This window comes from Petaurus breviceps, unplaced genomic scaffold, assembly GCF_028583685.1.
Source record: "Petaurus breviceps papuanus isolate PSGF00001 unplaced genomic scaffold, PetGlider_PUasm1.0 172, whole genome shotgun sequence".
Taxonomy (NCBI): domain Eukaryota; kingdom Metazoa; phylum Chordata; class Mammalia; order Diprotodontia; family Petauridae; genus Petaurus; species Petaurus breviceps.
The window spans coordinates 5375131-5402743 of NW_027185755.1; the positions used below are offsets into that span (position 1 = coordinate 5375131).

The 27613-nt window shown below is 50.0% G+C and overlaps 3 protein-coding genes across 5 annotated transcripts; all 3 read left to right on the top strand.

Annotated features, from left to right (window-relative positions):
• Positions 1 to 1992: 1992 nt before the first annotated feature.
• AP1M2 (adaptor related protein complex 1 subunit mu 2) lies at positions 1993 to 11694 on the top strand. 2 transcript variants are annotated; one of them, XM_069083074.1, is made up of 12 exons: positions 1993 to 2160; positions 2624 to 2780; positions 3734 to 3801; positions 3920 to 4050; positions 5567 to 5714; positions 5958 to 6084; positions 6999 to 7147; positions 7271 to 7342; positions 8472 to 8630; positions 9091 to 9216; positions 10744 to 10819; positions 11044 to 11694. In XM_069083074.1, the coding sequence occupies exons 1-12, from the start codon at positions 2119 to 2121 to the stop codon at positions 11064 to 11066; spliced, it is 1278 nt and encodes a 425-aa protein (XP_068939175.1). In that variant the 5' UTR covers positions 1993 to 2118; the 3' UTR covers positions 11067 to 11694. The 2 variants fall into 2 exon arrangements, with proteins under 2 accessions (XP_068939175.1, XP_068939176.1); XM_069083075.1 differs by having other exon boundaries at positions 1994 to 2160; positions 7005 to 7147.
• A 695-nt stretch (positions 11695 to 12389) lies between these two features.
• On the top strand, positions 12390 to 14584 carry CDKN2D (cyclin dependent kinase inhibitor 2D). Its single transcript, XM_069083076.1, has 3 exons — positions 12390 to 12523; positions 13006 to 13169; positions 13391 to 14584. Exons 2-3 carry the CDS (start codon positions 13029 to 13031, stop codon positions 13751 to 13753), a joined length of 504 nt encoding a protein of 167 aa, XP_068939177.1. The 5' UTR covers positions 12390 to 12523; positions 13006 to 13028; the 3' UTR covers positions 13754 to 14584.
• Positions 14585 to 14899: 315 nt separating this feature from the next.
• On the top strand, positions 14900 to 27485 carry KRI1 (KRI1 homolog). 2 transcript variants are annotated; one of them, XM_069083077.1, is made up of 20 exons: positions 14900 to 15036; positions 15127 to 15305; positions 15436 to 15515; positions 15909 to 16014; positions 16204 to 16315; positions 18653 to 18707; positions 19062 to 19111; positions 19750 to 19846; positions 20011 to 20088; positions 22340 to 22476; positions 22638 to 22764; positions 23420 to 23515; positions 23762 to 23932; positions 24573 to 24645; positions 24766 to 24863; positions 25101 to 25248; positions 25476 to 25606; positions 25696 to 25760; positions 26677 to 26772; positions 26893 to 27485. In XM_069083077.1, exons 2-20 carry the CDS (start codon positions 15212 to 15214, stop codon positions 27269 to 27271), a joined length of 2193 nt encoding a protein of 730 aa, XP_068939178.1. In that variant the 5' UTR covers positions 14900 to 15036; positions 15127 to 15211; the 3' UTR covers positions 27272 to 27485. The 2 variants fall into 2 exon arrangements, with proteins under 2 accessions (XP_068939178.1, XP_068939179.1); XM_069083078.1 differs by having other exon boundaries at positions 14902 to 15036; positions 16219 to 16315.
• The last annotated feature ends 128 nt before the right edge of the window (positions 27486 to 27613 follow it).

Consider the following 27613-nt stretch of genomic DNA (forward strand, 5'->3'; position numbering starts at 1 on the left):
AGCCTGAAGACCTCAGTTCAAATTTGACCTCGGATACTTACTAGTTGTTCGACTTTAGGGAAGTGGCTTAATTTCCGTCTGCCTCAGTTTCCTCAACTGCAAAATGGGGATTATAATGGTACCTACCTTCCAAAGCTGGTATGAGGATCAAATGAGATGATGTTTCTAAAAGTGCTTAATACACTACCTGATACATAGTTGTTGAGTCATTCAGTTGTGTCCAAATCCTCATGACCCCATGTGGGTTTTTTTTTGGCAAGATGCTAGAATGGTTTGCCATTTCCTTCTCCTGCTCATTTTACAGATGAGGAAACTGAGCCAAACAGGGTTAAGTGACTTACCCAGGGTCACATAGTGTCTGAGGCTGGATTTGAACTCAAGTCTTCCTGACCCCAGGTCTGGTGCTCTATGCCACCTAGCCACCCCAAGGGGCTATCTCAGTACTTAATAAATGCTTATTTCCTTTAGCTACTCCTCCAAGGGGGTTCACTTTAAAAATTCTTTAATGGTGCCTTAATCAGTAAATACTTGCAGAATATTATGAGTAGTATATTAAATTACCCTGGAGTTTCACAACACATTTTGTTGTTGTTGAAAGGGGTTCAAAGAACAAAAAAAACGTTGGGAACTACTGGACTAGAAATACAGAACCAAATGTGCATCCTCAGGCATGGCCAGTATCTTGATGTGTTTTGCTGGTTGTTCAACTATATATTTGTTATAAGGGAAGGTTGCTGCTTGGGGGAGGGGAATTGGTAAGCAGTGACAGATTTAGGAAGGGGGAAAGCATCAATAAAGCATTTTAAAAGTTTAAAAAAATTGCTGACCTGAAACTTTTGAAAAAGTCTACTTTCCAGAAACATTTTTCTGCCACTGTAGAGATCAGCAAATATTAGAAATACAGAAATCTTTGTTTAATATGAATGTAGCAGATGTTCCCCCCAAACTACTTTAACTCTGAAAAAAAAAAGCATGTTTAGTTATATTGATGTGTAATGTTGTTTGTAATAAATCATTTAAAATGTGAAAAAAGGCAAAAATAAAAGTGGTAGGAAATTTTTAAATAGCCATGAAAATTCAAAATAAACACACATACACACACAGAGAAATGGGAGATTTAAGTGGATGATTAATCAGGCCCCAGAGGTCCAGGAGAGAACTGCTGAGGAGGGATAGGGGTTATTGGACTGAGGTCTTTGACCCCTTCCTTGGTATGGGCTGTCCAACACATTTCTGGAGGAAGCTACAATCTTAGTTTATGTTGGGCTTACTCTATTACTCTGGACCCAGGGTACCCAGGAATGGAAAGACCCAGGATACAGGTCTTTTCAAAGGGCTCATTCTTTCCTTCCCTGAAGTGAGCTGGGCTGTGAATCCTGAGTCAAAAAAGTGGAAGACAGTAAAAAGGATGGAGAAGGGAGAAGGGAAAAGGGGAGGGAGGGGGGAGAACAGGAGAGACATTTTTAGTTTTCCAGAAGTGAAAACTGAGGCACAGGCTGGTGACATAATCTCAAACTCTAATGGATCCGTGATCCATCCATACCTGCCCATTCCTTAAGCTCACCCAAGGGGTTCCACCCAATGTGGCTTTCTTCTCTTTTTCTCCTGACATCCCTAGGATACCAGGGCAGCAAACCAGTCAACCCTGGCTCTCACTCTGCCTAGCCACCTTCTTTTCCAGAGGAACGTTTCTCTAACATCCTTCATACTTCTTTGTATGACTCCTTCTTGGGAATATATCGCAGTGAAAGTACACTGAATTTGTCAGAATCAGAGGAAGCCAGAGTTCCAAGACCTGGGAAAGTCACGTCCACTCTTAGGGCTTCAGTTTCCCCATTTAGAAAAGGAGGAAGTTGGACTAAAAAAACTAAGTCCCTTCCCACTCAAATCCTAGGACCTTAGGATCCCTCCCCAACCCCGACTCAGGAAGGAAGAGAATTTCTGTCGGCAGAGGAAGTTGCTCACCTGGGTCACCTCCCCTTTAAGAGCTGCTCACCTGGCCCTGGGTTCCTACCTGGGTGAGGTGACGCTGCCTCTGCAGGAAGGAGGAAGCGCTTGAAGTTCTCCTCCCTGTTGCCCCTAGCAAGGCCTCTGCTCTGCCCGAGCCCTGCTACCGCCATGTCTGCCTCTGCTGTTTTCATTCTGGACATGAAGGGGAAGGTGAGAAAGGGCTGCTTTCCTAGGTGTTGGGGTGAGAAAGTCCTGAACAGGTAAGACCTTTGGGGATAGGGGAGGTGCAGACAGGTCCCAGACAGCTTCACTTCTGCTGGGCATTAGGCCCAATGCTAAGTGCTAGGACAGGCCCCCTTAACTGGCTGGAGGAAAAAATCTAGATGTGACCAGCTACCTGGGCCCATCATTGCCCCGGATGTGGATCGGTTGGACAGGCTCATCTAGGGAAAGAGAGAAGAAAGGAGAGTTCCCTATGAAGAGAGCCCATCCTCACCCCAGTCCCTTTCCCTTGGGGGGGGGGGGACTCTCCTTTCTCCTCCCCCCATCCCAGGTGATCAGGTAGTCAGACTCCCACACAGTTGGGATGAAAGTACTGAGCCTGCAAAGGAAAAGGGGGAGGGGCTAGGATTGGGAAGGAACCTTACCCCTTTCCTTCTCTCCCATTGATCAGCCCTTGATCTGCCGGAACTATAAGGGGGACGTGAACATGGCAGAGATTGACCACTTCATGCCCCTGCTGATGCAGAAGGAAGAAGAAGGAGCCCTGACTCCATTGCTGACCCATGGCAGGGTGCACTTCCTGTGGATCAAACATAGCAACCTTTACTGCATCCTTCCTCCTGCCGGGACCTTGGGGAGAGGGAAGCAGGAAGGGGGACGTCATGCTTGAGCTGCCCATGGGTTCTAAAGCCTTGCCCACAGTCATGTCTGCCTGGTTCCTCGTTCCCTGGCTTTGGAATGGCGTATTGTGTCCTTGTCTGCCCAACTTCCCTGACCTTCTAGCCCTGACCCAGGACCACTTGATCTGGGGTCTTCAGACCCCTTTTTATAGTTACAAAGTATTTTCCACACGTTTTCTCTTGGGATGCTTCTAACAACAGCCCTGGGAAGAGGGCAGGGGAGGGAAGATCACCCCAGTTTTACAGATAAAAGAAACGAAGGCTCCTAGGGATGAAATGATCCAACAAGAGCCACACAAAAGTTTTAGCATCAGAAGTGGACAAGAACCAAGGCAATGGACTCCAAATCCAACAGTTTTCATTGCACCAAGCCTTCTTTCTTCCCCTATCTTTGAGCCAGCCCTCAGTCTTTGCTTACAGGACTTAGAGAAATTTGAGATCATCTGGTCAAACTCCCTTAGTTTTACAAAGAAGGGTTACTCAGGAGGGGAGACGGTTACCCCACTAGTCAGCTGCAGATTAGGTATTCACATCGAAGCCCTCTGAGCAGTGCCAGTACCCAGACATCCTTCCACTAAACCACACTACCCAAAACATGAGCCTGAGCACGCTCTTCTTCACCTGTCGCCAGTGGCCTGGAACTGTAAGGGGAACAAGGATCCAAAGAGGGTAGTGATTGATGTACTCCATGTCTCCAGGCCAGACAGAGCTAACATTGGTTGGGATGTGTGGCAGGGACTCCATAGCTAGGGGACAGAGCTGGCTGTGGGTTGGAGTTGGGAGGGCTGCAGAGAACAGGCACAGGGGAAAGGCTGCTTTCTGGTTTCACTCTCCTATCCCACCATGTTGGTGCCTTTTCCTTGACCCCAGATTGGCAACAGTGGTGGCCACCACACTCAAGAATGCCAACGCTTCCCTGGTGTATTCATTCCTCTACAAAGCTGTGGAGGTGAGAACCCTAGTCCTATTTTCTAGTCCCAGATTTCTTGATAGGCCCAGGCAGGAGGAAGGGTACTACTGATCATTCCACCCTCCTCCTACCCTATCTGCTTCCCCTTCCCCAATAGGTATTCTCTGAGTACTTCAAGGAGCTAGAGGAGGAGAGCATCCGGGACAATTTCGTCATTGTGTATGAGCTGTTGGATGAGCTCATGGATTTTGGCTTTCCACAGACCACGGACAGCAAAATCCTCCAGGAGTAAGTGGAACTGGGATGGGGGCAGCCTCCTCAGGGCCCACCAGGTCCTAGGGGCTTCATATATGATTGCTATTTCCCCAGGACTCTGGCAGAAGATCACAGGGCTGCCTTCACTCCCCAATTCCTAACATGCTCCATTTCTCCCTTTGCTTCTTCTACCTGCACTGATTCAAGGGACAAGATACACCAAACTGGAAGGGCCCTTTTTCATTTCAGTTGTATCCGACTCTTTGTGATTTCATCTGAGGTTTTCTTGGCAGAGATACTGGAGTGGTTTGCCATTTTCTTCTCTAGTTCATTTACAGATGAGGAAACTGAGGCAAACAGTTAAGTGACTTGCCCAGGGTCATACAGCTAGTGCGTGCTTGAGGCTGGATTTGAACTCAGGTTCTTCTGACTCTAGGACTGGTGCTGTATTCACCACACTATCTAGCTGCCCTGAAAGGGCCCTTAGAGTTCATCTTTAACAACCTCCTCATCTCTTGTTTTACAAGTAGGGAAACTGTAGCCCAGAGAGATGTTCCCAGCTTTGCCATCTACTATCTGAGTAAACTTGGGCAAGTGATTTGAACTCCCTGGGCCTTAGTTTCTTCATTTGTAAAATGGGATGATCTCTTACGATCCCTCCCAACTCTTGATCTATGATTCTACCTCCTAGGGAATAGAAGAAAGGCTACCTGATGCGGTAGAACACCCTGAATCTGGAATCATGGGCCTGCATTGGAGTTCCCACTTTGTCCTTTCTCCTGTCAGCTATTTGACCTTGAATGAATCACTTCCTTTCTCTGAGATTACTGTTTCATCTTCAAAATTGGATAATAATAATTTTGCTGCCCACCCCCCACAGGGTTAGTGTGGGGGAAAGTGGGAACGTGGTATAATAGGGAAACAAAAAACATGGGATTTGTAGTAAGAGGGCCTTGTTCAAATCCCAGATCTATTAGTTACTACATCTGTCACTTTGGACAAGCAATCAATAAGGGCATAGTAAACACTATTTATTTAGCTTTTTGGAGGAGGGAAGGCAGGGCAACTGGGATTAAGTGACTTGTCCAAGGTCACATGACTAGTAAGTATTAACTATCTGAGGCTGGATTTGAACTCAGGTCCTCTGACTCCAGGGCTGGTGCTCTATTCACTGCGTCATCTAGCCACCCCAATAAGGGCATATTAAGTGCCTACTATAAAGCAGCTGCTGTGTAAAGTAGTGGATAGAGTGCTGGTTCTAGAACCAGGAAGATGAGCTCAAACCTAGAGTCAGTTCAGGTTCTAGAGTCAGGAAGATGAATTCAGCTCTAGCCCCAGATTCTTAGCTGCATGACCTTGGGTAAATCACCTTGTCTTACTTGAGTTTCCCCATTTATAAAATGCAGGTAATAATAGCACCTACCTCCCAGGATTGTTGTGAGGATCAAATGAGATATTATTGGTAACGTGCAGGAGGCCTTTACAGGTGGCAGGTAGAGAGAGGGAAGGTAAGAACATGAACCTGATCCCTTCCCCTTTTTTCCTCCAGATACATCACCCAGCAAGGCAACAAATTAGAGACAGCCAAATCCCGGGTGCCCCCAACAGTCACCAATGCTGTGTCCTGGCGCTCGGAGGGTATCAAATATAAGAAGAATGAGGTTTTCATTGATGTGATTGAGTCTGTCAACCTACTGGTAAGCCCCTGGGAAATTAAAGTTGGGGGTAGGTGCAATGGGGATTAGAATTATCACCAGTGGGAACCCAAGGGACTGTCTGGGAGGGGGGGAAGGGTCAGGAATTATCAGTGGGTGGAATGGGAGACAAGGTGGTGTTCACCACCTGTGGTAACTGCTGTTAGGGAAAGGAGCTGGGAGAACTGGGATCTGCTCTCACTCACTCCCACTCTCCACTCTCCCCTGCTGACATCTACTGTTCAGGTCAATGCCAATGGGAGTGTGCTGCTGAGTGAGATTGTGGGCACCATTAAGCTGAAGGTGTTTTTGTCTGGCATGCCAGAGCTGAGATTGGGTCTCAATGACAGGGTGCTTTTTGAACTCACTGGACGTAAGTTTCTGGGGTCTGGGGCCGTTCCTGGGAATTAATTCTTAGTTAGTCCTTGGAGGTGTGGGGGTACAGGGAGGGGATAGAGGGAAGTATCATAGACATTCCTTCAGTAGCAAAGATTTTCACTAGGATGGCTACCATGTTTTGAAAAGTCTAGAGAATGAGGGAGAAGCAAATGGAAGTGGCCCTGGATTGGAGTTACTCTGAGGATTTGGGTGGCATGACCTTGGAGGGGTGACCTTATAGAATGCTGGGATGTCTAGCAGGGAATATCAGCCTTTGGGATGACTAGGGGTGTTAGAGTGATGGAAGGAGTGAAGAAGCCAAGGTGGCATGCACAGTACAGACATCCTTGGATTTGGAGTCAAAAGGCCTTCCTGGGTTAAGTCTTGGGTCTTCTGTTTACTGGCCATATGAACTTGGGCAAATCATTTTCTTTTCTGAGTCTCATTTGTTTCACCTATAAAATAAAGAATTTAGACTAGATGAACTTTTAATACAGTACATCATTGAAATTAAAGATGGAAAGAACCTTAGATCATCTAGTCCTGGGTTTACTAATATGGGGTCTGTAAACTTTTTAAAAAATATATTCTGATTATTTATAATTAAAGATATTATTGTTTCAATATAATTTGTTTCCTTGTAATCCTATGTGTTTTGTTTTGTACATTTAAAGACATTATTTTGAGGAGTTCAAAGTCTTTCCCAGCCTGCCAAAGGGGTCTATGGTGCACAAAAAAAAAAAAAAATTAAGAACCCTGATCTAGTCCAACTTCCTCATTTTACAGATGGGGAAACTGGGCTCTGATAAGTAAAGTGATTTGTCCAAGGTCATCTGGATCAGACTGGAGACTTGAACCTAGGTCCAACTTGTATGTTCCAACTAAAACAATAGTTGCTTCTTCTCCGAGTTTCAGGCAACAAAAACAAGTCTGTAGAATTGGAAGATGTTAAGTTCCATCAGTGTGTACGGCTCTCGAGATTTGACAATGATCGAACCATCTCCTTCATTCCACCTGATGGTGACTTTGAGCTCATGTCTTATCGGCTCAACACCCAGGTGGGTCTCCCCACTTAAATAGGCTCTGGCTCCAGCCCTCATTTTGTGTGTGTGGGGGGGAGGGGGAGTGTTGCCTGATCCCATGGCCTTTGGTTGAGCCTTTGGGGCTCTTTCTCCTTACAGGTAAAACCACTGATCTGGATTGAGTCTGTCATTGAGAAGTTCTCACATAGCCGAGTAGAGATTATGGTTAAGGTATGTAGGGCCTTGGACTTCCTCTGCTTAATATTCTATCCCTGATCATTGTTCACCTAACATGTTTGATGGAGTATGATCCAAAAAGATCTCTCCAGGCTTTATCTCATAAGATGAAATGTACCAGGGATTAATGTAAAATCCTGCAGTTGGGTCCAAAAAATCAACTGGTAGAGGGATGCTTTAGATAACATTTCTTGTGAAAAAGATAGACATGTTAGCGAATCACAGCCTTACTGAATTGACAGTGTGGCATTGAAGAAGAAGAAGAAGAAGGAGAATTAGATTTCATTAAAAGAGGCTTAAGGTTCAGAATATGAGAGATGTTGCTCCCATTCTGCTCTGGTCAGGCCACATCTGAAGCTTGTGACATTCGGAAGTAAATATAGTTTAGGAAAAATGAAATTGGAGCAAAGCCAGAAGATTTGGTGATGAGGGGACTGGAGATCACATCATTACCAGAGTCCATCCAAGGAACTAGAGAATATTAACTTGGAAAAGAGAAGACATGGAGGAAAGGAGAGAATATCCAAACCATTACCTTCAAGTATCTGACAATCTGTCTGGGGGGAGGACTGACTTGCTCTGCTCCACCTTTGAGAGCAGAGTGAGAAGGATGAATGGACACTGCAGTGAACCAGTCTGTGGTTCCACATGAGGAAAACGTTTTGCAATGAGAGCTGTCCAAAAGGAGAATGAAGTCTTTGAGGAGGTTGTAGGTTCCCCATTACTAAAAGACTTCAAGTAGGGAATTGGATGGCCACTTATTAAGGGAGTCAACACCTGACGGGTGTTGGGCTTGAGCTGGGTCCTGAAGGACAGGGTGAGTTTGGCTTGGGGGAGGGGTGGGAGAGGTAGGGAGCAAAACTGCAAGGACAGGGGTGATCTAGTAAGATCATGTATGTCAAGTGTTTTGCATACCTTAAGGAACTTTATGAATGCTGATTATTCTCACTATCTCAATGAGGACATTTGCCTGGCTGGAGTGTAGTGGGTGGAGGGGGGGAGGGGTCTTGGGCAGATATTGGGATGATGGGAAAGATGATTAGTATAGAAAAAGGATGTGGGAACCAAGGGATGTTGGAATCCAAGATTGATGAGTCTTGGTTTTTCTCCCTACCTCTTCTAGGCTAAAGGCCAGTTTAAGAAGCAGTCAGTGGCCAACAGTGTGGAGATCGCGGTCCCAGTGCCCAGTGATGCAGATTCCCCTCGATTCAAAACCAGTGTGGGCAGTGCCAAATACCTGCCTGAGAAAAATGTGGTTATCTGGAACATCAAGTCCTTTCCTGTGAGAGCTGAAGGAGCAGGTGGTGGGTGGGGTCAGGGGACAGTGGGAAGGGAACAGCAAAGGTTCAGGGAATGGCAGAAGGGGCCTGGTCAGTTAGGTTTGGAAGGGGCAGGACCCTGAGGAGGGAAGAACTATGAGCATGAAATGAGCCTCCTGGAGCTCCTTCAGCCAGCCAAGTGAAGTGACAAGAGAATTTAGGGCTTGGTGTCAGGGGAGGCTGGGGTAGAAACCCCAGCTCTATTTTCTATCTGTGTGATCTTGAGCTAGCCCTCTATAAACTCTTTGGGCCTCATTTTCATCTTCTTTTGATGGAGGGATTGGAATGGAAGCTTTCTTGGGGTCTGGTCCAGCACTAAAATCTTATGTTCTATCCCCCAGAGAGATCCCCTAGGGCACATCCCCCCCTTTCCTTCTGCCTATTTTCATGTCTCCCTTCCTCACCATGCACCTGACCTTGCAGGGAGGAAAGGAGTACCTAATGAGAGCACATTTTGGCTTACCCAGCGTGGAGAAAGAGGAGGTGGAGGGCCGGCCTCCCATCTCTGTCAAATTTGAGATTCCTTATTTCACTGTCTCTGGGATTCAGGTAAAAGGGGGCAGGGTTGGGAAGGGGGGAGAGGGAAAGATGAGCCCAGGGAAATGACTTTAGCAGGTTCCCTTCATTCATACACTACACAAAAAAATACAGGGCACTGGGCTAGGTGCTGGGGTGGAGGTGAGGGACTATAGAGGCTCAGTCCTTGCTCTTCCTGTGCTCACATACACATTAGATAAATGGGATATTGGGTATTTCTTGTTTTAAGGGCATTGAAGAGGTACAAACAGTACTGTATGAGCACAGGATAGTGGAAAGTACACCAAACCCCTGGTTTTAGTCTGTGTGTGCCTTTGCTCATATCACTTTAGTTCTGGGCCACAGTTAGTTTATCTGTGAAAAGAGGCTAGATGAATTCAAGGGCTCCTAACCCTTTCTGTGTCATGCACCTTCTAGGCTTACTGACCCCTTCTCATGACAATGTTTTAAAATTCATAAAATTAAGTACATAGGATTACAAAGGGATAATAATAATAATAATAGCTAGCATTTATATAGCAACTAAACATTTGCAAATGTCAGCTAGGTAGGTATAGTGGATAGAGTATTGGGCTTGGAATCAGGAAGACTCATTCATCTTCCTGAATTCAAATCTAGCCTCAGACACAAATTAGTTGAGTGACCCTAGGCAGGTCACTTAATCCTGTTTGCCTCAGTTTCCTCATCTGTAAAATGAGCTGCAGAAGGAAATGGCAAATCCCTTCAGCATGCCAGGAAAACCCCAAATGGGGTCATGAAGAATTGGACAAAACTGAACAACAACCAACAAATATTGTCTCATTTGATCTTCACAACACCCTGGGAGATAGATGTTATTATTCCAGGGTTAATGCAGGCTAAGTGACTTGCCCAGGACCACACACCTAGTGTCTAAGACTAAATCTGAACTCAGGGACTCCAGGCTCAGTGCTCTCTGCACTATGGTGCCACCTAGCTGACACAGGAAAACAATTACATTACAATAATTATCAGAATTTGTTATAAAGGAAAAAAAAAGCTCCTGGACCCCAGGTTAAGAACAAACCTTTCTGGCTCTATCATTCTGTGAGTCTGTGTGTGAGAGAAGATAGTTATTGATCAGAAAGATCAAGGAAAACTTCCTGGTGGAGATGGCCATTGAACCAGGAATTAGAAAATGGGTAGAAATTTAATAGGCACAGAAAACATTGTGAATAAAGAAAGATAGGAGGTGGGAAGGCAGGGTTTTGATTCATGAGGCAGAGGGTGGTCTAATTTGCCTGGAGCACAGAACTCATGGAGTGAGATGGAGAGACACCTGGACAAGAGGGAGGGTGGAACCAGATTGCTGAATGCCTTCACCATCAAGTAGACAGGAGTTTGATCCATGAAGAAGAGGGAGGGACACGACTGAACTTATGTGAAAGATTATTCTGGCCATGATATAAAAAATGATTTGGATGGAGGGAGACAATTGAGGCAGGAATATGTGTGACTGGATATATTGTGGCTGGATAAGTAGTTATGCCTACTGAAACAATTTTTCCTGGCATCTTACAGGTCCGGTACATGAAGATCATTGAGAAGAGTGGTTACCAGGCCCTTCCCTGGGTTCGATACATCACCCAGAGTGGGGGTAAGAGGATACCCCAGACTAGGGGGTAATAAGTGATTAGGGATATGATAAACGGAGCCTCTGTCTAGGTCTTGGCTTCTTTCCTCAGAACCAATTCTACTTTCCCTGTCTTCATAGACTAAGGATATTGGGAGGTTGGGAAGGGGGAGAAGAGGGAGGAAAGGATATATTCCCACCCCTACTTCAAATCACCAGTCTAAGGCAACTGTCCCTTCTCCTTGCAGATTATCAGCTTCGGACCAGCTAGAAAAAAAAAAAGACCCGAGAGCAGCAGAGGCTGACATCTTACCTTGTGAACTCTCCTGCCCAAAGTTTTTTTTCTGAAGAGTGCATTTGTGAGAGTGAATGGCCCAGTTCTTATGTCTATTTGAGAGGCATCTCATCTGTAACTGAATGGGAGGCAATCCTGTCTGTGTTTAGGGGGCAGTTTTGACCCTTATTTGTTTGAGGGGCACCTGTGATCCCTGTTTGTGAAGTCTGCCTCCTCCGTATTTGGGAGGGTGGACATTAATGGCCCTTGTTTGTGAATCTCTGTCCCTTTGCTGTCCCCACTTCTGATCTGGGGGCCCAAGCCTGGAAGCAATCTCAAGTAGCTGGAGCCTCTTCTCAGGTGGAATTTTCCCTTAGTGGAGAAGGGGTGGGGGGAGACAGGGTCTGCCTAGAGCTCTCTCCTTCTTATTTTTATATGAAGTAAAGGTGGAGGACCTGATTTGCCTTCCACCCTTCTCCCCACTGCCTCAGTGCCTTGTCGGGAGATCCTGCTGTGCCTTGGACCCCCTGAGTTTTCTACCCTCCTGCATTCTGAGAGTGGATTCTCTGTTTCTTCTACCTATCTAGTTTTAGGATTTAAGATTAAAGAAAGTTAAGACGATTAACCCACTGCAGTGAATAATCTGATTTTGTGTCATCTTTGAGAAGCAAAGGAGCAGGAGAAAGAGGGTGGTGGGGTCTTGGGGCTCACCTGATAAGAGAAAGTAAGGATGCTGTAATGGCAGATAGAACAAGGGTCTCTTGGGGTGGGACGGTCCGAAGTAGGGGGCCTATAATGGGATGGTTAGGGTCCTACATCTAGGTCTTAGGGCGTGGAGTTCTGAGTTCTGTTGTCATTGAGGGTGAATGGGTAAATCTTTAGTGTGGATATTGTTGGGGCAGGAGGAAGGGTCCTGAGTCGCAGACTTTCTGCAGGAAGCAACAGAATTGGGTGAGGGTCTTGCATTAGAAGATAGGATGGGGATGGGGTGCGGTCCTGATTCCAGCTGTGTCAGAATGAGGGGTGACACTCGTCGTTGTCCCGGCCCCAGAGCGAGAAGAGGACGGCCTCTGACCCTGACCCGGCTCCTGCACCCTCAGTCAGTTACCTCGGGAGCTTCTTTCCCGCCTGCCACTGGCATTTGAAACTGAAAACCCCGCCATTACCGGTACCCTGCCGGTCGTCTCCAGTCGACCAATCAGGAGCGACGCTGTGGGCCTCTGCTTGCGAAGGCGCCCCGGAGACGCGTCATCATTGGCCGGGACGGAGAACAGGGCGGGGTCTCGAAGGGTCGGGCTCCGGGCAAAGGGGACAGTGTCAATTCGTAAGAAAACAAATACTCCGCGTTCTGAGCGGCCCACGTGGGGTGGCGACTCCACCCCCTCACGTCCTTACTCTTGCCGCGGCTGCCGGAGCTCAGAGTGAACCCCGCCCGTTCAGAAGGAGGAGGGAGGGTGAGTTCGGGGGGGAGACCCCAGGGGAGCCCGGCCCCCAAGGGGCGGGGGCCGGGCAGGGCTGCGGAGGCGGAGGAGTCGTAGGAAAAGGAGTAGGATTGGGCCTCCAGTCTGCCCTCCCAGCCTCCTCCCTAGATCCTGGCTGACAGGTGGGAGGAGCCCGCTGGGGAGGGGTCGGGGTTTGGTTGCAGGCCGCCGGCTTTTGGAGAGACTGAGACGCCGGTGCTGAAGAGCCTGGGTCGGGCAGGCTCGAGGGGACGGCCGTCTGGCTCCCCCTGCATTGCTTCTGAAACTCTCCAGGCGCTGGGGCCCCACCGCTTGCCTCCTGAGCCTGGGAGGCTGGACTGGGTTGGGCTACGCTAGGCTAGGCTAGGTTGGGCTAGGCTGAGCTGAGGGACCATACTGCTGCTGAGGAAGGTAGTGGCACCGTACCACCCGGCCTGACCCCGCTCCGGGCTTACTCTCTCTCCTGTCGGATCCAGGCTGCCAGGCCTGTAGGTCAGAGATGTTGCTAGAGGAGATAAGCGCCGGGGACCGGCTCAGCGGGGCTGCCGCCCGGGGAGATGTGAACGAGGTGCGGCGCCTCCTTCACCAGGAATTCGTGCATCCTGACTCCTTGAACCGCTTCGGCAAGACCGCCCTGCAGGTGGGTCTCTTCCCAGAGAGGACGAAGGGGGAGGATGGGGCGGCTGCTAGGGAAGACTGCCTGGTAACCAGGTATGGGGGTGAGGGTGGGAGGGAAGGGGGAACTCACCCCACCATCCTGGTCTTCCTTCTGTTCCTCACTTTCGGGCCTGGATGCGCAGACCCTCTCTACTCATTCTTTTGCCCGAATCCCACACCTCTCTTCTTGTCTCTATTCCTTAGGTCATGATGTTCGGGAGCTCGCCCATCGCTCTAGAGCTGCTAAAGCAGGGAGCCAGTCCCAACGTCCAGGACGGGTCTGGCACCTCCCCGGCCCACGACGCAGCGCGCACTGGGTTCCTGGACACTCTTCGGGTCCTGGTAGAGCACGGTGCTGACGTGAACGTGCCCGATGGCTCCGGGGCGCTGCCTATCCACCTGGCTGTGCGGGAGGGTCACGCAGCTGTGGTCAGCTTCCTGGCCGGGGAATCCGACCTGCAGCACCGGGACGGCGGGGGCCTCACGCCCCTTGAGCTGGCTCGGCAGTGTGGAGCCGGGCAGTTGGGGCGGATCTTGGAGAGGCACCTCCCTACTCCATCGTTATGAATGTGGGGGCCCTTCAGCAGCCAGGACAGCTGGATGCCACTTGGCACTGGTGGGACCAGCCCCAGGAAGCCTCGAAACAGAAAATAGGGTAGAGTTGGGGGAGGGTCTTTCTCCGGGAGGATGAGAGTAAACAATTCTCTTCCTATTCCATGCCCACCCGAGTGCCGATGGTCCATCTCCCCGCCCCCACCCCAACCCCGAGTTATGGTTTGTTGGTGTTCATTTGTGTGGTTATTTTTCCCCTCGGTGTGATGTGAAACTTGGGTGAGGGCAAGGGCTGCAGAGAGCCAACTGAGCAAGCAGAGACAGTCTAGGACTCCTGGCCCTAGCCAGCTCCTGGATACAGCAGGGAAGATGGCCTGATAAACGGTTCAGTTCTACCCCTCTAGCCCCTACCCCTTCCCTTCGGGCTCGCACAGTTCGTTCGAGCTCTGGGCCTTTCATGATGATCTAGGGTAATGCCCTGTCTCTCCCCTATCCCCTCCCTGGTCGAAAGTGGTAGGAGGCACCTCTTTCTTCCCACACTCTTCTCCCCACCCCTACCCTCAACACCTCAGGGGATTTCTAGGTTCCCAGAAACAGCTATCTTTTGGCAAAGTCACCTCAGGGGTGCTGTGGGGAAGAGAAGGGCACTACTTCCTTCTGCAAACCCAGGGACACAATTTGGGATCAAAATGAGAGAATGATGGCAGAGGAGTATTCCATTTTCTTTAGTTGAAGGCCTCTTTCCAGCTTCTTGTACAGTTTTTAAAAGATTCTATTTATTATGCTTTCTGAAGAAATGTTGTGATAATTTAATGTTTTTAACCATTAAATTAATATTGAACATTCTTTGATGGACTAGCTTCTTCCGCCTTTTTTGGGGGGGGAGTATCGAAGGAAGGAGGAGTGCGGTAGGGTGGGGAGGGGCTTCAGCTTTTTGGTTTTATCTTTAATGTAACACCCAGAGAAGGGGTCCAATGAATATTTGTACCCGGGAAGGGAAATGGCTAGCCGGGGAGGGCAATGGGGGAGGGCGGGGTGATTCCCAGGGTCCAGCTGGGGTTGGGTGGGGCAGTGGTTTGGGCATCGGGAACGGAAGGGTGGCAGGAAACCGCGAATGGAGCAAGAGCCCCCAGCTGTGCCCTCCGAGTGGCGCTGGGGAGGGGCCAAGACTTCACCCGCACCAAGGTCCCAGTATCCTGGACCTCTGGACCAGCCAGCTCAAACAAGCATTTCATCTTTGAGTAGCTATGGGAGCAGGATGAGGGAGTGGTTAGGGTCTTCCAGGCCCCCAGGGACCGGTAGGAGGTGGTGTGAGAGGAGGCCGGTGATGGGGTGGGGGGGAGGGGCTGACGGTAGGGGCGGGGCTCCCACTGTGCTGCCCCTTTAAGATTTCCAGGTGGGGAGGAGTCCGCGCAGGCGCAGTACGGAACGCTCACTTCTCTCCCCCGCCCTGCCCCGTCTCCGTGAGCCGCCATGCCTGAGCCGCGCGGACAGTGCGAGCTGCGAGTAAACAAGGCCTTTGCGGCGCGCTACGGACGCTACCGGCAGCGCGAGGAGCTGCAGAAGCGTAAGTGCGGTGCATGCGCGGGGGCAGGGGCCGGGCGGATTGGCGTGGGAGGAGGAGACACGGCGGGGGAGGGGTTCGCCAGAGCTGCGTTGACTTTCTTCTTTTCTGCCCCCTCACCTCCCACCCCCAGTAAAGGACCGATACGGGGACCGCGGGAGCGGCGCCGAGTCCAGCTCGGACTCCGACTCTGACTCCAGTGACGAGCATGTGGTGAGGACTCGCCCGCGCGGACACCGGCCCCTCTAGCCCCGCCCCCTTACACACGTGCAACTGTCTTCCTCCCCTAACCCCAAGGTCCTCATTTGGGGACTTCTCCCCCCACACCAGGCAAATCCATCCGGGCACCCCTACCCAGACGCAACCCGTAGGCATCTCCCCCAGACTTCCTCACTTAGACATCCCCAGCCAGGTTTCTTTCTCACCCCCCCTCCCCCCATATCCCCACACAGGTATCTCCCCCGATCTTCCCCCAGACATCCCCAGCTAAGCATCCGGCCGCCCATGTCTTCCTAGCTATCCCCAATCAGGCATCCCCCCCCCCCCCCATGTCCCCTAGATATGTCTACCTAGGAATTGATCCCATGGTCTGGTTTCCCATTGTAGGAGTTTGATCCAGAACTTGACAAGGGCTTTTACCGAACCCTGTCCCTGTTGAAGAAGAAGGACCCCAGGATCTACCAGGAGGGTGCTACATTCTATAATGAGGCTGGTAGGATACTCTCTTCCCCCATGAATACTCTGGGATGGGGGGGGGGCAGCAGGGAGTAAGTCCCTACTTGATGGGGATAGGCTTGGGATAGGGGTTCTGCCAGAGGCCTTATCTGAACAGGGGAAAAAGATGTGGACTGGGGACGATGCCTTATGATGTTTCATCTAGAGTCTCTTTCTGGGGTCACAGAACTCTCCTTTTCAGGAGAAGATGATAAACCCTCAGAGAAGAAGCAAAAGAAGAAAGAAAGGCCCATGTACTTAAAGGACTATGAGAGAAAGGTCATTCTGGAAAAGGAAGGGTGAGTTCTTGGCTTAGTGAAGGGGGTAGAGTGGGAGAAAGGTTGGTTGGGTCAGAGCCAAGGACAGATTGACAGTCAATCAATAAACATTTATTCATGACATCCTACAGTGCTGGGCAATGTGCTAAGCACTGGATATTCGAAAGGAGGCAAAAGACAGTTCTTGCCTTCAAGGAGCTTACAGTCTAATGTTTGTAGCCCGGAGAAGAGAAGACTTAGGTTATCAAGAGAGCTAGTTTCAAGTATCTGCCGGGCTGTCCTGTGGAAGAAACACAACTGGAAAATTTCAAATGTGTATTCCTAAAACACTGATCTGACCGTGTCACCCTATCTCCCCTCAGAAGTCTCAGAAATCTTCCATGCTGTTTCCTCTAGGATAAAATAGAAAGGCCTTTGCTTGTTGTTTAAAGATCTTCATAATCTGTCTCTCTTCTACCAGTCTTCTTTTTTAGTCATCCATTCCCTACACTTTTCTTTCCCATAAAACTGACCTAGTAGCTAGTTGTTCTCTGTATCTCACCTACTGCTGCCACCTCCATTCCTTTGCACAAGTGGTTCTTCCCCACTGCTGCTCTCCCTTCTCTCTTCATTTCTGCCTCATTAAATCTCCTAGTGGCCTTTAAAGTACAGCCTACAGGCCACCTCCTGTTGGCCTGACCCTTTAGAGTCCTGTACCTGCAGTATCCACCCAGACCCACCTTTCCCTGCCCCCTTAATGCTAGTGCCTTCCTTCTGCTGATCATCTCCAGTTTATTCCATCTGCTTCTTGCTTGTACAGAGTAGTTTGCATGTTGTCTCCCCCATTTCCCCTTCCTGAGCTCCGTGAGGACAGAGACTGTCTTTTGCCTTTCTCTGTATCTACCCTCAGTGCTTAGCACTGAGCTTGACATGGTTGCTTAATAAATGCTTGTTAACTGACAAAGGCCTTTCCTACACCCCGCCCCCCCCATCTTTTTAAATCTCTATGTATGTACATTGGATTGTCTATTCACCCATCCTCACAAAGCTTTCATATCTATCTTTGTTTCCTTACTGCCCAGCACAGGGCCCAACACATAGAAATTGTTGACTTTCAGTCAGGCCTGACTCTTCTGTGACCCCATTTGGGGTTTTCTTGCAGAGATACTGGAGTGATTTGTCGTTTCCTTCTGCAACTCAATTTACAGATGAGGAAACAGGCAACCAGGTTGAAGTGACTTGCCCAGGGTCCCACATCTAGAAAGTGTCTGAGGCCAGATGATGAGTCTTCCTGACCCCAGACCCAGTGGTCTGTGCACTATGGCGCCACCTAGCTGGTTTGACACATAATAGGTGTTGACTAGAGCAGTGGGCTTGGCTCATGAGGCCTATTTTGGCTCCATGTAAACCTAAGACTTGTGGCTGTCCCCAAGGAATGGGCTACCTCACAGTGACTTCCCCATCCCTGCTGGCCTTCTGGTAGAGTTGGGATGGCCATTTGTCAGCAGGGTTGTTACAAGGCATCCCTGCTCCCATTTGAGTTGGGCTCAGATGACCTTTGTTATAGTCTTTAATTTCTTAGAAGCCTCAGGCCTCAGCAGCTACCAGGACTGAATGAAGGAAAGAAGGAGATAAGTGCCTACTGTGTGCAGGCACTTTGCTAAGTACTTTACAAATATCTCACGACAACCCTGGGCAATTGGTGCTATTATCACCCCCATTTTTTAGTTAAGGAAACTGAGGTAGACTGGGCTTAAGTGACTTGCCCAAGGTCTCACAAGTATCTGAGGCTGGATTTGAACTTGGGTTTTCCTGATTAGGCCCACTATTACTCTGTCCATTGGCTACCAGCTGTAGGGGTGAGGACAGAATACTGAACTGAGGGAGAGCCTGGATTGAAATTCTAGTTCTAACACTTTGAAGCTGTTTAACTTTAGGAAAACTACTTTTTCTATTAACCTAAGCCTTAGTTTCCTCATATGTAAAATGAGGGGTAATCCTTGCACTTTCTATTTCCTCATGGTATTGTGGAGAAAGTGCTTAAGACACCTTAAAACACCATCAAAATAGGAGTTACCATGGAGGCAACTAGGCTTGGAGTCCAGGGCCCTGAGATCAGGTCTCATCATGGCCAAATACTTGTAATCTTGGGCAAATGATTTTATTCAAACTTCAACTTCCTCATTTATAAAATGAGTGAAATGAACTAAGTGGTTTCTTAGGCCCCTTTTGGTTTTAAGGGAGTAATTGTGTAAATCCATTCAGGAGCCCTGGAAGCCCCAATGTGTCTTGAGTGGCTTTGCCTGGGATCTTTTTTCAGGGTTGAGGAAGGAAAGCTATGTCCTCACATACCCACTGATGTCACTGATTTTCTTGCAGGAAGTATGTAGATGAGGAGGACTCTGACCAGGAAGCTGAAAGGCAAAAGCATCAGGTGAATGTGGGTTTGTGGCTGTAACATTCAGTGTAGGGCTTGGCAGGGAGTAGGGGCTTAGTAAGTGCTTCTTGGTTGGATGATTGATTGTAAGATTGTGAGGACCCTGTCTCATAGTAGACATGGGGGAAGGACTTTCCACATTGTCACTGGATGAACCTGGGAAATGAAGGGCAGGCTTGCCTGCCAGTTCCCTTGTACCTCCTCCTCAGGGTGGAAATGTGGCCCTGACCCCAGCATCAGGGAGCAGTGATCACAGGGCTCCGTGTGTGTGGGTGGGGAGGACTCACAGCAGTAGCATCCCAGGGGGCCTTTGCTCTCCAAACAGTTTTCCTTGTTCTCTTCCCTGTCCAGAAAACCACTTCCCGAAGTTACATTGAAGAACAAAAGCGGCTCAAGGAGAGGTATGCGTGTTAACTGAAGTAAGCTTTTGAGAGACTGCCAGGTGGGGCCTAGCAGGGCAGCACCACTTACCCACATTCACAAAGAATGGTTGAGCAGAGACTCAAGTCCAGGTTGTCTGACTCAAGTTGGAGCTGGACCCAGCTGCCCAGCACTTCTGGCCATCTGGGCTAGTTGAGCATGGAATGCCACTTAAAGGGTCTCCTTAAGCTCTACTCACTCAATCCATATCTGGCTTCAAACCTTAAATGAACCAGGCTGCCAAAGATCCTCCGTGTGTCCTCCCCATCACGTAATGTAAAAGCCCCAAAGAATTTTAAAACATTTTGTGGGACTTTTTAAGGCACTTGAGTAAGAGCAAATTAGTTACCAGAATGTAAAAAAATTCCTGTTTTCTAATTTCATGCTTATACCAGAATGCTGTGGCAGGGTAGGGCAAGAGATAGGAAAAATTCCCAGCCTCGATTTCTCCCTCCCTCGTCAGTAGCCCCTGAGTCCCTCTGCAGCCCCATATGCCCCTCCTAGGATGCTCAGGCTGGGTTTGTGAGAGACCCAGAGGGAGGGTTGGGGGTTCTGGCCTGGGAAGGTGTGCAGAGCACTTCTGCCAGGGTTTGGCTGAGTCTTGTCTGTGCTGGGGCAGCTTCCGGCAGTTTGTCGCAGACAGCGATGAGGAGGAAAGTGCTGGTGAGGGTGGCTCCAGTCTTCTGAAGAAACGGACCAAGACCAAGGAGGAGAAGGTGAGAGAGGGCCCTGTCCTGGGAGGCCCAGGGCGTGGGTTCAGATCCTGACTCTGCTGCTTTCTGCCTTCATTCTTCTTGGCCTCACTTTGCTTGATCTCTTCCAGATCTAGTGTGAAGCTCCACGGGCCCAAAGTTTTAACACCATCTGATTCTTCTTCCAGGCTCGGGAAGAAGCTGACTATGTGGACTGGCTGAAGGGGCAGAAAGATGGCAGAGACAAGGAAGACCTGAAGGAGCTGGTGAGAAAGCAGTTCAGTTCAGGGCCACAAACATGCAGGTTGTTGCTGTGCACAAGGCTTGGAAGGAACAAAGCTAAAGACCAAACAGTCCTGTTCCTCAAAGAGCTCTGGGAAGACACAGCATAGACACAAGTATAGATTCCCAGGAAAATTGAGAGTGAGAGGCAGCTAGGTGGCACAGTGCATGGGCACTGGCTATGGAGTCAGGAGGGTCTGAATTCAGGTGTGGCACCCCGATTGCCTCAAAAAAAATAAACTGAAACTGAGAGTGTCAAGTGCCAGTGGCTGAGGATCAGGGAAGTCTTTGAGGATACGGAGCCAGAGCTGAACTTTGGATAAAGACAAAGCTTCTGAGAAGCAGAGATGAGGAGCAAGTGCATTTCAGGCATGAGGCTTGGACAAATGGTTGGAGGTGGGAGATGGAGAGTCTGCTAGTAGGAAGCAACTGGTAGTTCCGTTGGACTGGAGCAATGTAGAATTTATTAGTTTAAAGAATGTTGGGGGGGTTAGGTGGCACAGTAAGTAAACTGCCGTCCCGGAGTCAGGAGGACCCACGTTCGGTTCCGGCCTTAGACACTTAACACCCACACAAAAAAAACTAGCCGTGTAACCTTGGGCAAGTTACTTAACCCCAATTGCCCTCCAAAAGGAAAAAAAAGAAGAATGTTGAAGAACTTTAAATGCCAGACCAAGGAGTTGGCATTTTATTCTATATGCACCATAGGCAGTAGCAGCCATTGGAAGTGTCTGAGCAGGAAATGAGGAGGTCAGATGTGTGTCTTAAAACAGATTACTTTGACAGCTACTGAAGATGGATTGTAGGCAGCAGATGGGAAAGCTTGGAGACCAGTTCCAGGGGTGGGAAACCTGAGTCCAGGTTTTACAGAACAACCATGTACCCTTCTAGGTCCTTGGGTGCGACCTTTTGACTGAGTCCAAGTTTTATAGAACAAGCTAAACAAGTGGACCCACTACTCACTGCCCACCAAGAAGACGGTCAAATAAGAGGGCCGCACCCAAGGACCTAGAAGGCTACGTGTGGCCTTAAGGCTACAGGTTCCCCACCCCTGAGTTAGGCTGTTATAGCAGTGAGTGTCTGAACTAGACTGGTGGCCACCTGAATAGAGAGAAAAATATGGCTGAGAATTTGGGAGGTAGGCATAGTGCCAACTGATTGGAAGGAGGGAAGAGTCAAAGATGTTCCTGAGGTTATGACCCTGGGGGAAGGGGAGTATGGTGTGTCCTCTCAAGAGAAAACTGGGAAGTTTTGAAGAGTCAGGGTTGGGGGATGGGGTAGCAGGGAAGGCATATGTGGTGATGAAGAAGTCCATAGGTTACTCAGCTTGGGAACCTGGCACCCATGGGCCGGTGTGATCAGTAAGCATTTATTAGGTGCCAGGCACTGTGCTAGGTATTGGGGATTCAGTGATAAAATTGCAACAGCCCCTGCCCTCATGGGGCTTTTATTCTGTTGGGGGTGGGAGGTGTGGGGTGTTCAAGGAGGACTAGCACCTCATTTTGGTGTCTGCCTGGCGCTCCATTCCCACCTGTGGCTCCCAGAAGCCAGAGCCTGCCCAGCGGCTACACCCCAGTAAGCCTTCTCGGCAGATGGGCTAAACCAGGCGGAGGGTAACCAGCAGCCTCAGGTCTGTCAGTGAGTGAGGGGGTGCCTACCTGCGCATGTGAAGACTTCCCCCGGCAGAATGGGCAGATGAGAACAGCTTGTCCTAAGGGCCGCGGTCTGAAGCAGGCGCTCCATAGTGCTTAGAGCTTGGGCAGACGCCAAGGTCATCCACCAGCTCCCAGGCAGGCGCCAATCATCCTGACTTGTCTTGCCACTGGCCTTTGATGACTCTGGGAGAGAGTCAGGCTGATTTTTGTACAGCTCTGCCTCACTTAAATCAAATTCTTTCATAAGTCAAAGATACCACCTTCCTGATGTCATTGGTCCTCTTCAAAAACCTAAGGACAGACAACATCAGTATCTGTAGGGGGAAGTCAGCCATGAATTCCTCCCGAATTCCTTTTCTGTCAAGATGCCTTAGCACCCTCTCAGTCTGGATGTTGCGTTAGCCCCAGTGGTGAGGGGCCAGGCCTTGTCCCCAAATTTCCTTAGTATGTGGGGTTCAACCCTGACAGAGTAAGGTTGGGCCCCACCCCCAGAAGCAGCTTCAGCTCTGGCTTGGTGAGACTGGCCCTTATCCCTGAAGATTCTCAGGTGGGTTTCAGTTCCAGTCTTCTCCATCCACAGACCCATCTCAGAGAGTATTGGAGCAACCCACAGCTGGATGAAGGGGAGAAATTCCTGAGAGACTATATTCTGAACAGAGGCTATGAGGAGGAGGAAGAGGAAGAGGAAGAAGAGGAGGAAGAGGAAGAGGACAGAGGGTGAGCAGCAGCAGCTCTTCTGACTGTCAAAGCTGGGGTGTGCACACCTGGAGGGTGGCTGGGGCTTGGGACGCTGGGCACAGGACCTTTGGCCCCTGTGCCAGCTCCAGCTAGGGACCTGGGGCTGAGCCTCACCTGCCATGTTTCCTCCTTCCCCCCAGATTTCCCAGTGCTGGAGGGCAGCTGAAAGTGGAGGACTCCTCTGATGAGGGAGAGCTCTTCCTGAGGAAGCAGGAGGACTTTGAGAGGAAGTACAACTTCCGCTTTGAGGAGCCAGATGCTGAGCTGGTGAGGACATGCTTCAGCGGTGACAGACACTGGGCTGTGCTGGAGGCTGCTCCCCCTGTTAAATTGGCAGCTCCCTGAGGGCAGGAGCCATCATCCGACCTCAGTAACACTCGGCCTTTTTATGTGAGATCAAGGAAAAAAGCCCTGAACTTGGAGTCAGGAGAGGCCTGGCTCCACGTCCAGTCCTTTGTATCTTTGTCTGTAAATCGGGGGATCAGGCAGCAGCTTAGCATACTAGATAGATCTGGCCTCAAGAGTCAGCAAAGCCCTGGTCCCAGTCTTGCCTTGCACTCAGCTGGGCTGTGTGACCCTGGGTTAGTCACTTAACCTTGCCTTCTCCAAGCAACCCCTGAGACAAAAAGTAGCAGAACAGTTACTCATCATCACTGGGGGAGGGCAGAAGTTTCCTTTCTAGGCCTTGAACCAAAAATAGTTTTGTTTGGTTTTTTAAGTGGAAAAATAATATCTGTGATGCCTGTCTTCCAGGGCTATTGTGAGGAAAGGGTTCAATCGGGTGAATTGTTTCCCCTTTCTGTCCTTCCTACCCACCTCCAGCTCACACTCTTAAGAACCTTCTCCTGGAGGGAGAGGAGAAAGGAGAGCCCCAGTCCTCTGGATGTGGCTCAAGGGCTGTGGCTTTCCCTCTCCTTCACAGGTAAAGACCTACCCCAGGACCATTGCATCTTCTGTTCGGAGGAAGGACGAACGGAGGAAGGAAAAACGGGAGGCGACTCGGGAGCGCAAGAAGAAGGTGAAGAGTCCCTTTCTTTCCCCAGGACTGCCCATATTGGATAGTGGGAAGGATACCGTACCTGAAGTCAGAAGTGCATGACTTGGGCCCTTTTTCCTCTCTGGCCTCAGTTTCCCCATCTGTAAAATGAGAGGAGTGGACTAGAGGGCTTCTGGGATGCCTTCCCCTCTACATCTATGATGAAAGAACCACAGGGGGGTGGCTGGGCCAGATGGTGGGGCCTGTAGCCTTTTCTCCCTCTAACAGGAGAAGCTGAAGAAGCAGGAAGAATTAAAACAGCTAAAAAATCTGAAACGCCGAGAGATTCTGAACAAACTGGAGAAGCTTCGGGAGATCACAGGCAACAAGGACACAGGCTTTGAGGAGGCTGACCTGGAGGGAGACTTTGACCCCGCTATGCATGACCAGCTCATGCAGGTAAACCAGGCCGGTGCTAGGACCTGTGGGTGAGCTTGACACAGCTGCCAGAGCTGGCCTCTGGGCCAAACAGATTGATGCACCATCACTGGGGTTTTGTTTTGTTTTTTAAGCAATCCGGGTTAAGTAACTTGCTCAAGGTTACACGGCCAGTTATTTCTGGGTGTGGTGCTGAGTGTCTGAGCCCAGGATTTGATCTCCAGGTCATCCCAGCACTGAAGCCGGTGCTCTTACTTGCAGAGCCACCTGGCCACCCCAACCATCACTGGGTTTTAGAGTAGGAAACGCTTGGTTTAAATGCTCAGTTGGCCCCTTAATCCCCCTGACTTAGGACCTTTCTGAGCGGTTAGCTTCCTCACCTTTAGACTAAGTGTTCCATTCCAGCTCTGGATTCTGTGGGGTCCCAGCCTTCACCTCAGACCTTTTAGAACCCTTGGTCTAGAGTCCTGCATGTGATGCATTGTGATTACTCTTTTGGGTGTCTTCTCCCCCTTCTTGAGACGGAAAGGAGTGCCTGTTATATCTGAGTCTGCCCCTGCTCCAGCACAGGGCTGTGTGTACTGCTGCTTCTTTGTGGATGTTTGGGGGGCTCCTTGACCTCTTCCCCCTCCCCTCACCTCTTCCCCTTTCCCTTTTGCAGAAATGCTTTGGAGATGAGTACTACGGAATTGGAGAGGAGGAAAAGCCTCAGTTTGAGGAGGAGGGGTTTGATGGTGAGTCTTTCCCTGTGCCTGTCTCCGGACTCTTCCATTCAAGCTCAGAGAGGGCAGACGCTGCCTGGGCAGCTGGCCAAGCATCCAACCATCCCTCACCTTCTTCCTCTGTCAAACCAGATGAATGGAACTGGGACACGTGGACAGGGGCTGAGGAGAACGGAACCTGGAGGGAGGAGGAGGCAGCGGAGCCCCACTGCGAGGACCCTGACTTCAATGTACATTTCCCCTGACCCCAGTTTCCCTTCTGAGGCAGCTCGTGGGAACAGAAGTGTGGGCTTTAGTGGCTGGCCCCTGCTCCCTGCAGGGAGGCAGATGGCTGGACAGATTCCAGAGCCCCCCTCCTGTGCCATCCTCCCAGATCTCCCCACTCCCATCCCTCTGGCTTGTGTGATCTTGTCTAGGCCCTTTCCCTCCCCCCGAGCCTCTTACGACCCACATGAACCTTCTGGCAGATGGATGCAGATTATGACCCCAGTCAACCATCTGTCATGAGTGGGAAGAAGAAAAAAAAGAAGTGGGATGTGCCGCTAACCGGCAAGAAGAGGCGGAAATCCCACTTTGCTGAAGTTGTCAGCCAGGAGAGGCCTGTCTTTGACCCTGGTGAGGCCCAGTGTACTTTTTTTTTTATATAATTGTCTGGTGTTGGGTGCTGCAGCTACCTGTGAATGCCTTATTCCCCTGTGGTCTTTACACAATCCTCTCTGCACTCAGAATGAGTGAGTGGCAGCGAGCCTGGCTATGTCTCCCGTCCCCTGCCCTGCTGCAGTGGGGCCTGCAAGGGAGAGGAGGCCTGAAATCCTGAAAGGGCCCCTGCTCTGTCTGGTCAGAGGACAAGACCTTTGAGGAGTACCTGGATGAATACTACAGGCTGGACTACGAGGACATCATCGACGATCTGCCCTGTCGCTTCAAGTATCGCTCAGTTGTGCCCTGTGACTTCGGCCTGACCACAGAAGAGGTATCTAAGCCGGGTGAGCTCCCTTCTTCCCTGTGTCAGCCTAGGCCCGGGGAGGCCGTGCAGACACCTTGCCTTCCTTTGCCCTGCAGATCCTGGCCTCAGATGACAAGGAGCTGAACCGCTGGTGCTCCCTCAAGAAGACTTGTATGTACAGGTGAGGCCTGAGGGCAGGGGGAGGGGCCTCCACACCAGTGGCCCATACTCAGCTCGGCTCAGGGCATCGAATGCCACATTTATGGCTGGAAACCCCTCAGGCTCCTCTCTCCACCTCATGTTGAACTCTTTTGCCAAGTCCTATCACTTCTGCCTCCAAGTCGTTCTCCCTTCTGTTCCTTGTGATCACTTCAGGATCTTGCCTCTTCTCAGGTGGATTACTGTTAGAATTGTCTCCATCATGGTCTTCAAGAGTTCAGGCTCTCCCCTCTGCACCCCTTGTGCTCTAGTACCATTTCATGTCAGAACTCTCATCATGTTCTTCTGCTCAGAAGTCATTGGGGGCACCCCAGGTGCTTCAGCCTCCCTGTCCAGCCTTTGCTTATCCTGAATTCTTTGGCCTTTGCTCATACTGGGATCCCTCCCCTAGATGCAGTGCTTTCCCTCCCAACACACACCCATCTCTAAAGTCAATCCCTGCCCTCTAATGACCAAATCCACTGATGGATGGAGCCTTCCTTAAGCCCCCAGGTGAAAGTGAACTCCGTCATCCTTAGCCCTTTGAATGTGCTTGGTGTCTACAGCCAGTGTCTTAACCTAAGGTCTGTGAACTTTTAAAATACTTGGGTGTTTCCTTTGTAATCTTATGTATTGTATTTTATACATTTAGAAACATTATTTTGAGATGAGGTCCAGAGCACAACCAAGGTTAAGAGCCTCTGGATTAAAGCTTTCCTTTTCTCCTATGAATGAGCTGGCCTCCTCTTCTAATAGGTTGTAAGTTCCTTGAGAATAGGTCTTTTCACACGGCACGGGCTGAATTTTTGAAACCCCTTCTGGCCTGGGAAAAGCCCATGGCCCTGGGAAAGGAGCCAGGGCTCAGGCTGATGGGGCCCAATGGGGTCTGGGGTCTGCAGATCGGAGCAGGAGGAGATGCGAGAGCAGAAGCATTACAGTCTGAAGGCAAAGAATGTGCGGAAGAAGCAGCAGATCCTGCAATCTCTCGCCCAACTGTAAGTCCTTCGGGGCTGGCCCCACAGGCCCTAGGGTTGCTTTGGTGCAGGAGTAGACCAGCAGTTTGGGGAATCATGTGAGGGCCCACAGAGCAACCTTAGGCTTTTTGCTCCCCGCAGGACTGAGGAGACCTCTGACCCAGAACACACATTCAGGAAAAGGGGCCAAGGACCAGGGTCTCTGGATGAGAACAGCAGGAAGAAGCCCAAGCTAGAGATCACTTCTGAGGAAGAGGAGCAAGACTTCCTGGTACCCAAAGCTAAAGGCATGGCCACCCTTTCTGCTGCAGGGACCCAGGAGGCCCCACCTCCAAGACCCAAGAAGAGCCTTCAGGGCAGGAAAGGGAGACTTCTGGGACCCAGGGTGAAGTTGGGGGGCTTTGAGTTCAGCCACCAGAGATTGCAGGCCTATGGGCTAAATGCAAAGCGTCTACACTACCGCCAGCTGGGCCGAGAACGAAGAAAGCGGGCCCGGGCCCAGGCCCAGGCAGCAGCCTGAGCATCCTAGCTCTCTGGGGCTAGGGAAGAGCTGGAGGCATGAAATAAAAGTAGGTTTATACACCATTCTGCTCAAGTGAGGGGCGTCTGCTGGGCAGATCTGGGGCTGGAACATGAGCCTTGCTCTATATGTGACCCTTCCTTTTCTGAGCTCCATTTCCTCTCTGGGTAAGATGAGGCTGAATGAATTAAATGACCTCCCAAGTTTCCTTTCAGCTCTTGATGCTGTGAATCCAACTGGGTGATGGCCTTGGAGGTCTAAATCCTAAAAGCTTTGTGACCATCCACACAGGTCCTTCAGTTTTCTGGGCATGGGAGGTAGAATGTTCTCTGGTGGAACATA